Source organism: Scyliorhinus torazame, chromosome 3 (assembly GCF_047496885.1).
Source record: "Scyliorhinus torazame isolate Kashiwa2021f chromosome 3, sScyTor2.1, whole genome shotgun sequence".
Classification (NCBI taxonomy): domain Eukaryota; kingdom Metazoa; phylum Chordata; class Chondrichthyes; order Carcharhiniformes; family Scyliorhinidae; genus Scyliorhinus; species Scyliorhinus torazame.
In genome coordinates, this window is record NC_092709.1 from 275,495,299 (window position 1) to 275,510,365 (window position 15,067).

Genomic DNA, 15,067 nt, shown 5'->3' on the forward strand with positions numbered 1-15,067 from the left:
AAACTGCCGTCAAAGGGCCACATATTCCTAGCCCTGCAGTGGGCCAGCAGTGTGAATCTAGCAGCTTTTGCTGCAGATACAGGCCCCCGCACTTCCGAGTCAGAGGCTGCGCCGTGTTCCATGGCGGACTCAGACCACGGAGCTGGACCCTAAACATACTGCCCCCGATCGGCCTTGCGCCCGACCCGGACTACCTGCTCAAATGTTGAAGGGACACTCTCGTGCTGCCGTATAAGGCCCCCCCCCAGCCACGATATCGGCGTTGGGGTGCAAAGAATCCAGCCCAAGTACTTTCAGACCTTTAATGCCTGACACGGACTGCTATAATTCATCGTTGCCAATGAATAAATTTTTCATGTACATAAAATATTCTCATGTTAAATTACATAACGGTCCACAAACATTTAAACTTCAATATCTTCAAGATGTAGGGTCGAGAAAATTAAATATTATTTATACAAAAAAACTTAATTGATCCAACAAGTATTTGCATTGTTTGAACTGATTTACCACTCTGGAACAAATACAAATATTATAGCGGCAGCTATTCAAAAATATTTGAAACTGCTGTAAAGTTTTAAAATCATTTGGTCTTTCTCAAACATGATTCACTCAGTAGTGAGTGTAGACTGGATATGCCAGAATCTTTAGAAAATATGTGTGCATATTGCGCATCTAGTTATGTGTGCATGTATACATTGAAGGGAAAATATATAATAAAATACTGAACAAATAAACTACTGGGGCTGGTTTAGCACAGTGGGCTAAACAGCTGGTTTGTAATGCAGAACAATGCCAGCAGCGCGGGTTCAATTCCCGTACCGGCCTCCCTGAACAGGTGCCGGAATGTGGCAACTAGGGGCTTTTCACAGTAACTTCATTGAAGCCTACTTGTGACAATAAGTGATTATTATTATTATTCATCAGCTTCTGGAAATGGCTGTGATGTAAAATTGGGCAAGACACTGTTTGCAGCATTCCACTTGAGATGCTAATTATAAGCTGAGAAAAGTAGACAAAAAGTAGAGAAATCAAAGCCAGTTGATGAAATGAAATACTCAAGGGTTTCAAATATTTTAATTGTGATGTCCTGTAGTCACAAGAACAGAATAAATTTCACATCTCAGGGTGGAAGGACTTGGCAAAACTGAAATAGCTGGAAATCTGAAACATCATCATTACAATGAAAGTAAAAACAATTTCAGTAAAACATGTTCTTAAATAAAAGCCCAAATTTCAAAGAAACGTGGTACCATATGTCAGTGGTTTGAGTTGAAAAACCTGATCCTTGTGATACAAAACAGCATCTTTGATTAAGGCTGTACAAGTTTACCATAATCACCATTGATTTAATGTCCGGAAGTGGTCATTTATAGCCACATTTAATACTTAGGCGTCAGTTGGAAGCAGACATTCCCCGAGGGGCAGAATGCGATTTTTCACTCCCCACAAGGAACTAAAGTCCTAAAGAATACAGTGTGCTTTTGAAAGCATCACCCGTTGAATGGGACATTAATCCAAGGTCATTGCTCATCCTCATTCACAACATATATCTGGTGATACTATCAGTCCTGAATTCTGATACCAATTCCAAAGTAAAATGTTTAAATGTGATACAGGATTTGGCTCACAATGGGGCAGCACGGTGGTTAGCACTGCTGCCTCAGTGCCGAGGTCCCAGGTTCGATTCCGGCTCTGGGTCACTGTCCGTGTGGAGTTTGCACATTGCTTACGTGGGTTTCACCTCCACAATGCAAAGATGTGCAGGGTCTGTGGATTGGCCACGCTAAATTGCCCCTTAATTGGAAAAAATGAATTGGGTGCTCTGAATTTATAAAACAAATTTGGCTGACAATGAGTAAAGAGGCCCATGAGCACATTTTAACACAGTGAGTGTTGGTGAGTGCAGATTTAATCACCGTCTTCTTGAGATTATACCCACCAACAGTGGTGATGAGTTATCATTGCATTTTCTATCAACTTCTCTGCCTCAAAATGTTAAACCTTTCCCTAGGGTGGCAACATGAACTCTTGGTTCTTGGATTCCCAAAATAAAAAGGCAAATTTCCAGCATTTTCTGTTTGCAAAAATGGTTACTGGCATTGGTGACTGTTACACTTTGGCGTTTCAATCCCAGGTACTTTTCTTAAGTTAGGTGAATGATGTGGCACTATTAAAAATCTAGATAGGTGTTACAAAACCTATGCATTGAATGGTGAACCCATGTCATTATACTCCAACTTACTGAAACATTTTATACATCGCTACTTGATGGTCATCATTGCAGGATTGCACTTCTCAGAACTTTATTAGAAACTCAGATATTCATCAAATTTTAAACATATTTTCTTGAACAAATACAATTGGCAAAAAAACATGAAATGTAGAGCAGACCTACATCATGGTTGTAACTAAAAGGAATGGCTTGATCCCGAGTCTGTTCAAAACACTTGAAACAACCAGAACTTGAAGGGTATTAGCAGGTATACAAACAGTTGCCAGAAATTTTGCTAGGTACTCTGAACCGTTTATATTTTTAAGCCTTATTTTCCAGAACAGTCTACAGATTTTTATGGTGCAGTCATGCACATTTTACAGCTGGAGAAATTAAATAATTGTTCCTGCCTTTAAGCATATGTATTATGAAAGAAAAGTGCTTGTTTTTTTAAACTGACGCATATTAGAATGTATCTGCCAGCAGAATCACATACTGCTCCCTGGTTCAGCTGAGTCACACAATGCAAGAAGTCTGATCTCAGATTGGGAAATCATTGAGTAACCATCTGAGCCAATGAAGGAGATAATCAGTAAATGTTCTAATTTCTCATTAAATTACATTGCCTTTGCTGTAAAGCACGCCTATGGATAGTGATAACAAAATGGCCAACCTCAGTGGTGATGTCTCTGATAAAAGTTAGTGGGCATGGAAGGTTGATTCTGTTTCTCTCTCCAAAAAATAAATGCTGCTAACCTGCTCAGTATTTCCAGCATTTTACTGATTGTTTTATAGAATAATTTTAGATCTTCACGGAATCTGTACAGTACAGGAGGCAGCCATTTGGCCCATCAAGTCTGCAGTGGCTCTCCAAAAAAGCATTCTACATAGTCCCATTCCCCGGTCTTATTCCTGTAACCTTGCATCATTGAATTTGTCTATATATGTTTGTGGAACCCACCTCTTCAGTCACCCGAGGAAGGAGCTGTGCTCCGAAAGCTAGTGACTCCAAACAAACCTGTTGGACTTTAACCTGGTGTTATAAGACTTATTACTGTGCCCACCCCAGTCCAACACGCCACATCATTATTCCTGTAACCTTGCACATTCTCTCTTTTCAGACAGTAATCCAATTCTCTTTTGAATACCTTGATCAAGCCTACCTCCCTCACCCTCTCAGGAAGTTCATTCCAGACTCCTACCACCCTCTGGTGAAAAACATTTTCCTCACATCACTTCTACTTTAGCCAATTATTTTTAATCTGTGCCCTTGAGTGGGAATGATTTCTCACTATCCATACCCCTCAGGATATTTCCGCACACATGAGTGCGGCCTCAACCGGGACCTGGGATTCATGTCGCATTACATTCATCCCCCACCATCTGGCCTGCGAAATCCTACCAACTGTCCTGGCTTGACACAATTCACACCTCTTTAACCTGGGGTTACCCCATCTCTGGATCTGTAAAGATTTAATCACCTGCTAATGGTCGCATTCCAAGCATTGTTTGGCATCTTTGAATTTGTCTATATATATGTTTCTGGAACATACCTCTTCATTCACCTGAGGAAGGAGCAGCGCTCCGAAAGCTAGTGACATCGAAACAAACCTGTTGGACTTTAACCTGGTGTTGTAAGACTTCGTACTGTGCTCAGGATATTGAACACCTCTATCAAACCTCCTCACAGCCTTCTTTTCTCCAAGGAATACAATCCCAACCTCCCCAATCTATACTCATTGCTAAAGTTCTTTATCCCTGGCATTAGGAGGCCGCCACTCAGCCCCATCATTCAATAATATCATGGCTGAACAGATTGAGACTTCAATCCCCATTCCTGCCTACTCCCAATAACCATTCACCCTCTCGATGATCAAGAATCTTTTGAGATATGTTTTAAAGACACTCTGCTTGCACTGCGTTTTGCACTGAATTCCAGAGGCTCACGACCCACAGAAAAAAAATTCTCCTCATCGCTGTCTTAAATAAGCAACCCCTTATTTTTAAATAGTGATCCCAAGTTCTAGATTATCCGCTGAAGGGTATTTAGCAAGGTGGATATGGAGAGGATGTTTCCTCTTGTCGGATAATCTAGAACTTGTTGGGGAGGTGGGGTTACTGTTTAAAAATAAGGGGCTGCTTATTTAAGACAAGGAGATGAGGAGAAGTTTTTCTGAATCTCCTGATTCTCTGGAACTCTTCCTCAAAACGCAGTGCAAGCAGAGTCTTTAAAATGTTTTAAGGCAGCTCTCAATAGATACTTGATCAACAAGGGTAAATGGTTATCAGGGGTAAGCATGAATGTGGGGTTGAAGTTACAATCAGATATAAATTGTAAGAAGTTGAGGTCCCCAGCACTGATTCCTATGGCACACCACTCGTCACATCATACCAACCAGAAAAATACCTATTATACCAATTATGTTTCCTGTTAGTTTGCCAATCTTCAATCCATGCCAATATGTAATAATAATCTTTATTATCACATGTAGGCTTACATTAACACTGCAATGAAGTTACAGTGAAAATCCCACCCACACGATTAACTTTTTATTTTATGCAATGATGATCACAGTTTAATTACAAATAGTCAAGTGTATTTTAAATTATCATCTGGGGCAAAATTCTCTGGAACGGCGCGATGTCCGCCGACTGGCGCCCAAAACGGCGCAAATCAGACAGGCATCGCGCCGCCCCAAAGGTGCGGAATGCTCCGCATCTTTGGGGGCCGAGCCCCAACCTTAAGGGGCTAGGTCGGCGTCGGACGAATTTCCGCCCCGTCAGCTGGCGGAAAAGGCCTTTGGTGCCCCGCCAGCTGGCGCGGAAATGACATCTCCGGGCGGCGCATGCGCAGGAGCGTCAGCGGCCGCTGACGGCATTCCCGCGCATGCGCAGTGGAGGGAGTCTCTTCTGCCTCCGCCATGGTGGAGACCGTGGCGGAGGCGGAAGGGAAAGAGTGCCCCCACGGCACAGGCCCGCCCACGGATCGGTGGGCCCCGATCGCAGGCCAGGCCACCGTGGGGGCACCCCCCGGGGCCAGATCGCCCCGCGCCCCCCCCAGGACCCCGGCCGCGCCGCCTTGTCCCGCCGGTAAGGTAGGTGGTTTAATCTACGCCGGCGGGACAGGCATTTTAGCGGCGGGACTTCGGCCCATCCGAGCTGGAGAATCGCGCGGGGGGGCCCGCCAACCGGCACGATTCCCGCCCCCGCCGAATCTCCGCTGCCGGAGACTTCGGCAACCGGCGGGGGCGGGATTCACGCCAGCCCCCAGCGATTCTCCGACCCGGCCGGGGGGTCGGAGAATTTCGCCCCGGTATAGTTTATAGAACTCTCACCTCAAGTCAGAAGACTCTAATCAGAAGGTCCTACTCCAGTGGCTGAATACATAATCTCATCAGTGCAGCACTGAACAAGTGCTGCATTGTCAGAAATATTGTGCAATAAGCAAGATCTATCTGTTCAAATGGACAAAGATCCAATAGGAGCATTCAAAAAGTCAGAGGCTCCAGGATCATAGAATCCCTACAGTGCAGGAGGCCATTCGGCCTATCGGGTCTACACCGACCCTCAGAAAGAGCACCCTACCGAGGGCCATGCCCCACAACCCCACCTAAGCTTTAGACACTAAGGGGCAATTTAGCATGGCCAATCCACCTAACCTGCACATCTTTGGACTGTGGGAGGAAAGCGGAGCACCCAGAGGAAACACAAGCAGACACAGGAAGAATGTGCAAACTCCACAGTCACCCGAGGCCGGAATCAAACCTGGGTCCCTGGCGTTATGAGGCAGCGGTGCGTCATCATGCTGCTATCCTTGTGACATGACCATGGCGAATATTTATCTGAGCAAAACCACCAAATCAGATTAACTGTTCATTTATCTCATTTATTATTTGTGGGACCCAGCTAACATGTTTTTCCTGTGCAGCAATGATTATACTTAAAAAGTAATTCACTAGCTGTGAAGTTTTTTGTGACATTCAGCATGTGATGAAGCACTATAGAAATGCTTATTTTTCTTACTGTATTCTTATTACCTTTCACAGGAAATATATTTCTAATCAAAAGAGGGCTTAAAGAGTTGTTCAGAATAGTAACGGACTACCTATCACAAAAGTATCTTAAAAAAGTGTGACTTTTCATAAAACAGGTTTGTGAAAATCCTGCAGAGCAGGATTCTTGCCCTCGGCTGCACACGACCATAAATTTACTGGGCCATCAAGATAGCCATTAATTAATTCATGCTGGCCAATTTTTCGATATGCTGACCTCCGCCAAATTTTCTCCCCTGGTAAAACTATTATATAATGATCAATCAACTTGCTTTCTTGTCAAATCTGTATTACTTTAAAAATCTTACAATATTCATTTCCTTTTGTATTAAACAATCTTGAGTTTCAATCTATTGAAAACAATGCCTACAATTTTCATGGAAAACTATAGATTACATGTGAACTAATATTAAACCAAATTTCTCATTCCTTGAAATATGTAGAATCTTCATGCATTTAGGTATGGCTTAAGGCTAGAACACAATTTAAGTTGCTGACACATAATCATTGTTCTATTTGAATGAAATGCATAGACCCCAAGTGTCCACTTAAACAAGGTAAAATGGTGTCAGAACATAATTGCCAGGTGAAATAAACAGTGCTCCTAAAATTTTAACCCACGCCTATTACAATGCCCTTGGTGTGGAAGACAAGGCTTTGAATACTAAGAAAAAAACGAAGTCTAATTTGAGTATTCATGAAAATTACACAGATCTTCTGTAAAACTACCTCCCTTCACTTTTAGGTTCAAAAATAAGAGACAACGTACACGTCATTTGAGATTTACCACGACAATTCTCTCGCAAATTAGGCATCACCGCCCTGCAATTAAAGGCTGAGAGGTGAAGCCAAAGTGACAGCGAATTCAAGGCCCAACCAGTCACTGCATCATTTAAAACTTGTGCAGCTACATTAAAATGCGCATTTATGGTTGCAAAGCAGGAAGTTAGCGCAGAACACCAAGCAGGGGAAGATCAAAATTGCAGGGCAAACCAGGATCATTATTTTTGTTAAACATTAAAATGAACACATTTGAATCCCCCAACCCACCAAATAAAATTAAAAATCACCAGGCAAGGCCCGAAGCTCCAAACAGTCCGGGGGTGGGGATGGGGGAGCTAGGGAGTGGAAAGCGGGGTGGCTGATGAAACGAAACTATTGAGAAATAAAATAACTACACAGATAGAGATTGTTTTTGATAAACAAAACCCTGCCTTACCAGCGGTTGTATTTCTGACCGAGCTGTGGGCACTTGAAATCGATCGATTTCTTCCATCATTTTGAATGGGGAAATCGAGGAAATGCTGCGGCCTTGTCTTATTCAATATTTAAATGCCCCCCCCCCCCATACACAGTTCAATATTGACTCTGACGATTGTGATTTACTTGTTTCTCTTTCCCCCCCCAGCTGCCCGCTCTCATTAACTCATCTTCTCCCCGGAGTGCCGCTTTCTTCAGCTCCCGCAGAGACAGTGACTCAACTCCAACTTCCGGCGCCGGAAGTGACAACAACCCAGCGCCTCTCAGGACCCCACCCCGCCCCGCCGCTCCTCGCCACAAGAACAAATCACAACCATTATCAGATTCTTCCTCGGCGGGACAGTCATAATAATTATTCGGAAAAAGTACCGTGGGACCGATGGAAAATTCTACTTTGTTTTTCAATTCGAAGGAAGGGCGTTTCGCCCCATTCAGGCATCTCCTCAGGCAGTCCGGTTGCCCCCGGTTACTGTCGGCTGCGCATCTCCTGGCGGTTTTGGCAACTTTAACCTGCGAATAACTGTCCTCCGATCATCTCTTTGATTGAATCTATTGATATCGTTTGATTGTTTGCATCTGAAAAGATAATTTTAGTCGCATCATTTGAACTGAACATGGGTTGTTTGGGCGGCGGATGGTGGAAGCTGCGGTTGCCAAGGTGACAGGATTCAAACTTCCGGCTGTGTTGCTGCAGGGCAATTGTTTCAGAGTTAGTTAACCGCTGTTCACTGTGACTGTTAGAGTTAGTTAACCGCTGTTCACTGTGACTGTTAGAGTTAGTTAACCGCTGTTCACTGTGACTGTTAGAGTTAGTTAACCGCTGTTCACTATGACTGTTAGAGTTAGTTAAACCTCTGTTCACTGTGCCTGTTAGAGTTAGTTAAACCTCTGTTCACTGTGACTGTTAGAGTTAGTTAAACCTCTGTTCACTGTGACTGTTAGAGTTTGATTAACCTCTGTTCACTATGACTGTTAGAGATGGTTAAACCTCTGTTCACTATGTCTGTTAGATTAGATTAACCTCTGTTCACTGTGACTGTTGGAGTGAGATTAATCTCTGTTTACTCTTACTATTAGTTAGAGTTAGTTAAATCTCTGTTCATATTTACTATTAGAGGTAGATTCACTATTTTGCTGTTAGAATTTAGATTTACTCTCTTCCCTCTTTCTGTTAGACAGGTAGAATTGGAGTCATTCTCTTCACACTTACTATAACGAGTCAGAGTTTAATTCACTCTTTTGCTGTTTAGATTTCCTTAGTTCACTCTTTCTGTTAGACAGTTCGAGTTAGATTCACTTTTTCTGTTAGACAGTTAGAGTTAGATTCAGTCTCCTCACGCTTATTGTTAGATTTAGAGTCTTCCATTGGCCTGACATCAAGATGCCACTGAAAACTAAAACCAGATCGGTAATTGCAACAAATCTTTCTCATCATTTTTTTGTTATATTTGTTGAAAAAACTTTTGCTTTGTTTTATTTTAAAATAATAATGACCTAATGTTAACTGGGATAAAGTTTGATTTAAAGGTGTGGAGGGTTTAGAATTCAGTAGAATGTATTTTAGCCAGGACATAATGAGCTCTACATTTAGGAAGGTAGGGAGGGGGAGGGGGAGGGGAGGAGGGGGGGGGGGGGGCGCGGGGGGGGGGGGGGGGCTGCGCATATGTGTGTGTGGGGGGAGGGATGATTCTGAACTCAGTTGTGAGGACTGAAGTGGGCAGTGTAAGGATCTTGATGTTTATTCCCTTATTTCCCCTTTTATTTTTGCCATTACATTTTTGATCGATGGATGATTTATGGACATGTGTCTTTAAGGTTGACTGTACCTTTAATTCAAGCAGAAGAAAGCAGTGGCTTTTGCCTTTAATTCAGTAAGAAGTCTTACAACACCAGGTTAAAGTCCAACAGGTGTGTTTCAAACACTCGCTTTCGGAGCACTGCTCCTTCCTCAGGTGAATGACATCCGGTCTGAATGCAAACCTCGAGCTGAAGGCCCAGTTCGATGAGAAATAAAGCCTCCAGAAAGCCTGCTGCCTATGAGTACGTCATTTTCTAACTTGTGGGGATCCTGAATGAATGGCTCTGCAAAGAAGACCCATTACCGGATATAAACCAGAGATTTTAATCAGCAAGCATGCAGTAAAGAAAGTGCACTAAGAACCACCATCTGAAGCAAAAACTCTTATCTTTTGGCCTTCATCATTATTACTTTTACCCCTTTACACCCCCTCTGTGTTTGTCTGCCTTTTGTGTGTGGGTAGAGGGAAGGGCAGTTGAAGGGGTAATAGAAATCTGCTTGATTTTATCCAGTTGTATTTATTGTTTCTTTCATGATAAGTCTTGGTATAAATAAACAATAATTGTATTTAAACCTGCAAACCTGGTGGCTGTAATTATTGGGCAGCCAAGAGTCAAAGAATTTAGGAATTTTTATACAAATTATTGGTTAATTCACTTGTGTTGTGACTCTGGAATGAGTGGGGCTGGAATTGACTGCGCACTTGCCTAGGGTGCCGAAACATCTTTTGGGGGCTCGTCCGGAATCTTTGGAACTGTAGACTGTGGACTTGGCTTCCAATTTAAAAGAGACACCAGGTTTGTAGTGATAGAACAGGATGACACTGGAAGCTGCTAAGATGTTTCTTAAGGTGGATGACTTATCTTTGGTTTATTTAAAAGAGCTTCGCAAAGACAAGCTAGCCGAATTGGCAGGTGAATTAGAAATAGAGGTACCAGCTTCCGGTGGCAGGGATGTGCTGAGCGGACGCACAAAAGGTGGCTCTCGACCTAAGAATTCGAAAGTAAGCACTTTTAGTTGAAAATAGCCCCCAGAACCCGGAAAAAGCTTCCCCTCACCTTCTTCAATCAAAATACAAAGAGTGTTGCTGAGCATAGCAGCTCCAGAGGCCAAAAAGAGACAAAAAGCACCAGGAGAAGTGAGCGAACGGGACGGTGGACGCACAAAGCGAAGAAACTCCGGCCACACCCGAAAGAGAGGAACCAACAAACCGCACAAACCAACAAACCGCAGAGGGAGCTCTCCCCTCGCTGGAGGACAGATGGAAGAAGTTCCTTACAAGGGAGCTCAAAGAGGACATCAAGGTCAACATGAAGGCAGCAGTCAAGGTGGAAGCACTGCCTACCACGAAGGTGGCCCTGGCACCAGGACCGGTAAAGAATCCTTTGCTGGGTCAGGCAATCAAAGGTATGCAACTTGGGGGGCATGAGATTCGGACATACCAGGACATTGGGGCAGACCTGGTCAAGTGCCGGGCAGAGTTTAACAGAGCAAAGGCGGCCCTGTTCAAAAGTGGGGTGAAGTTCAGGATGCTGTACCCAGCCAAATTATGGGTCACTTACCAGCGCAGGGAACACTATTTTACGGCCCCTGCGGACATCAACAAATTTGTTCAAAAGAACGGGCTGGGAAGGCAGCAACAGAAGCAACGGGAAGAAACCTCCCATCAGAACAGTCTTTGCCCACCTGAAAGATATGAAAACTGGCATAATTTACCTCCAAGTGACACACCTGAGGGAGAAGGACCGACTGCAGGTAAGAAAGGGCTGGGTGGGACAGACGTATCACATTTGCTACGTGACGAGAGCTAGGGGGTAGCCATACTGTTTAATAAGAGGATAGCATTTACTACAACGAGGACGGTTATGGACCCAGGGGGATGGTACGCCATGGTCAGCGGTGTCCTGGAAATGGCACCAATGGTTCTGGTCAACGTGTACGCTCCCAACTGGAATGACACGGAGTTCATAAAGAGGACTATGGCAGAAATCCCCAACATAGGAACAGGGGGCTTAAGTTTAAGAGCCGCGGGGTTATGCTGCAACTATACATGACCCTGGTGAGACCACATTTGGAGTATTGTGTGCAGTTCTGGTCACCTCATTGTAGGAGGGATGTGGAGGCATTGGAGGGGGTGCAAGGGAGATTTACCAGGATTTGCCTGGTTTGCAGGATAGGTCTTATGAGGAAAGGTTCAGGGAGCTAAGGCTTTTCTCTTTGGAGCGGAGGAGGATGAGAGGCGACTTAATAGAGGTTTATAAGATAATGAGGGGGATAGATAGAGTGGACGTTCAGAGACTGTTTCCTCGGGTGGATGTGGCTGTTACAAGGGGGCATAACTATAAGATTCAGGGTGGGAGATATAGGAGGGATGTCCGAGGTAGGTTCTTTACTCAGAGAGTGGTTAGGGTGTGGAATGGACTGCCTGCTGTGATAGTGGAGTCGGACACTTTAGGAACTTTCAAGTGGTTATTGGATAGGCACATGGAGCACACCAGAATGACAGGGAATGGGATAGCTTGATCTTGGTTTCGGACAATGCTCGGCACAACATCAAGGGCCGAAGGGCCTATTCTGTGCTGTACTGTTCTAGGTTCTGACACACACCGACTAATCATGGGGGTGGCGGGGGTGGGGAGGACTTTAACTGTGTACAGGACCCACAGATGGACAGATCAAACCCCAAATCAGGAAGACCTCAAATATGGCAAAATAACTAGGTGCCTTTCTGGAACAGATGGGTGCAGTGGAACAGTGGAGGTTCATACACCCAGGGGAGAAGATATGCAAGGTATGCATGCATTGGCTTCTTTGTGGTGGGGAAATCGGTGCTTTTAGGGATAGTAAAAACAGAATACCCTGCGATCGTAATCTCTGACCACGCTCCACACAACATGGACGTGAGGTTGGAGACGGGCTGTGCCCAACACTCCCCATGGAGGTTGGACATTGCCCTCCTTGCCGACAAAGCTTTTCGCGAGAAAATATCACAGGCCATAGATGGGTATATTACCAATACCCAGAATGGGGAAGTCTCGCCCCCCTGGGAGGCACTGAAGGCTGTGATCAGAGGTGAGATTATCGCTTAAAGAGCATGTAGCTAAAGATGGCTAGGCAACAACTGTTCGATTCCATACTGGAGGTGGACTGGCAATACTCCAAGGCTCCGACTATAGAGCTTCTGGCGGAGAGGAAAAATCTACAAATGGACTTTGACCTACTCTCCTCTAGGAAAGCAGTGCACCAGCTCCGCCAGACATGGTGGATCTTTTATGAACACGGAGAGAAAGCCAGTCGCCTGCTGGCTCACCAGCTGAGAAATAGCGCAGGATTGGCAGAACTGGTAGCCGAGCCGGAAAAGGTCAATGAAGCATTCGAGGCTGTTGTACGGTCAATTCACTGTGAGACCGTGAGACTGAGCGAACATCAGGCTTTAATATCCATGAACTTGCCTGCCAGAGTTGGCTGTACAAATGAGTGCCACCCACAAGTGGCCGGACTATATATATATATGGCCCCGGTGAGGGCGGAGCCAGAGGCGGAGCCCATCGGGGTTCCAGTACAGTACCTGGAAGTAGCCCATATCATCGCTTCCAGGTCATGGGTCACAGCATTATACAGACAGAACAGACAGCTCATGCATTAGGTGAAATACATTCACCACATTCACCCCCTATTAAAACAATCAAGTCCAGCGGGGCTGACGTGGGGTCGTTAGAGATTCAGTCCGTCTGGAGGCCGGATCATTCTTTTAGACCTCCTCAGCTCTGGCGATGTGGCGGACACGGTCGTTGCTGATGGTGACTCCGGGGGCGTCGTGTCTGGAGCTTGAGCCTCAGTCCGGCGTGTTGCAGACGGTTGGTGGGAGGGGGTGGCGGGTGGCGGCAGTGCCATCACGGGCCAAGACAGGAGACCCAGGGGGTATAAGGGGCGCAGGGGGTGGCTGTAGGCAGCGGGGAGGGGGGCGCGATGGCAGGGGAACCAGCTGGTACCAGATCTCGTAGGGAGACCGTATCGTGCCATCTGTCCTGGTGCACGATGTAGGCATACTGGGCGTGCAGCAGCTGGACCCTCTCGACCAGGGGGTCGGTCTTATGGCTCCTTATGTGCCTCCGGAGAAGGACAGGTCCCGGAGTTGTCAGCCAAGATATAAGCGAGACGCCGGAGATGGACTTCCTAGGAAAGAGAAACAAGCAGTCGTGAGGGGTCTCGTTCGTGGCTGTGCAGAGGAGTGATCTAATGGAGTGGAGGGCGTAGGGAAGGACCTCCTGCCAGCGGGGTTGTCGTGAGACTTCTAGACTGGAGGGCCAGAGGGACGGCCTTCCATACCGTCGCATTCTCCCCCTCCACCTGCCCGTTTCCCTGCGGGTTATAGCTCGTAGTCCTGCTCGAGGCGATGCCTTTGCTGAGTAGGTACTGACACAGCTCATCGCTCATGAACGATGTGCCCCGGTTGCTGTGGACGTAAGCAGGGAAACTGAACAGTGTGAAGATGCTGTGCAGTGCCTTTATCACAGTGGCCGAGGTCATGTCGGGGCAGGGGACCGCGAAAGGGAAGCGGGAGTACTCGTCGATGACGGTTAGAAAGTATAAATTACGGTTGGTGGGGTGGAGGGGCCCTTTGAAGTCCATACTTAGGCGCTCAAAGGGCCGGGAGGCCTTTACCAGGTGGGCCTTGTCTGGCCGGTAGAAGTGTGGTTTGCAGTCCGCGCAGACCTGGCAGTCCCTGGTCATGGCCTTGACCTCCTCGGTGGAGAAGGGCAGATTGCGGGCATTAATAATGTGGGTAAGCCGGGTGACCCTTGGGTGGCAGAGGTCATCGTGGATAGCCCAAAGTCGGTCATCTTGCGCGCTGGCACATGTGCCGCGGGACAGGGCATCTGGGAGCCCGTTGAGCTTCCCAGGACGATACTTGATATCATAATTGTAGGTGGTGAGTTCGATTCTCCACCTCAGGAGTTTGTCATTTTTTATTTTGTCCCGTTGTGCGTTGTCAAACATGAAGGCGAGCGACTGCTGGTCGGTGATGAGGGTGAATCTCCTACCGGCTAGGTAGTGCCTCCAGTACCGCACAGCTTCCACTATGGCTTGTGCTTTCTTCTCGACTGAGGAGTGTCGGATTTCGGAAGCGTGGAGGGTTCTAGGGAAGAATGATACTGGCCTGCCCACATGGTTGAGTGTGGCGGTCAGTGCGACGTCTGGCGCATCGCTCTCTACCTGAAATGGGACGGACTCGTCCACCACGTACATAGCGGCCTTGGTGATGTCGGCCTTGATGCGGCTGAAGGCCGAGCGGGCCTCAGCCGTCAGGGGAAAAGTGGTGGTTTGAATAAGTGGGCGGGCTTTGTCCGCATAGTTGGGGTCCCACTGGGCGTAGTAGGAGAACAGCCCCAGGCATCGTTTGAGGTCCTTGAGGCTGTGGGGAATTCCGTGAGGGGGCACACACTGGTTTAGCACACTGGGCTAAATAGCTGGCTTTTAAAGCCGACCAAGGCAGGCCAGCAGCATGGTTCAATTCCCGTACCAGCCTCCCTAAACAAGCGCCGGAATGTGGCGACTAAGGGCTTTTCACAGTAACTTAATTGAAGCCTACTTGTGACAATAAGCAATTTTAATTTCATTTCACATACGGTCGGGGTCGGGCCCTAGGACTCCGTTCTCCACGACGAGGATGGCCAGTCGTGTATTGCGGAAAACGCACTTCTCTTTGTTGTACGTGAGGTTGAGGGATTGGGCGGCCTG

General features: G+C 46.3%; 2 protein-coding genes across 4 annotated transcripts in view; one reads left to right on the forward strand and one right to left on the reverse strand.

The window, feature by feature from the left end:
* Positions 1-7,754, reverse strand: part of fam219aa (family with sequence similarity 219 member Aa) — a 96,119-nt gene extending 88,365 nt beyond the window's left edge. For both annotated transcript variants that reach the window (XM_072497267.1, XM_072497266.1), the window contains exon 1: positions 7,487-7,754. In XM_072497267.1, coding sequence (XP_072353368.1) covers positions 7,487-7,546 — 60 coding nt within the window. In that variant the 5' untranslated portion in view covers positions 7,547-7,754. The remainder of the gene's footprint in view (positions 1-7,486) is intronic.
* A 123-nt stretch (positions 7,755-7,877) lies between these two features.
* The window catches only part of dnai1.2 (dynein, axonemal, intermediate chain 1, paralog 2), a 441,248-nt gene continuing 434,058 nt past the window's right edge, over positions 7,878-15,067 (forward strand). Inside the window, exon 1 of one of the 2 annotated variants that reach the window (XM_072497265.1) lies at positions 7,878-8,185. In XM_072497265.1, the coding sequence (XP_072353366.1) occupies positions 8,162-8,185 (24 nt within the window). In that variant the 5' untranslated portion in view covers positions 7,878-8,161. Of the gene's footprint in view, positions 8,186-8,216; positions 8,936-15,067 lie in introns of those variants that run through there. The other variant, XM_072497264.1, reaches the window with a different exon arrangement.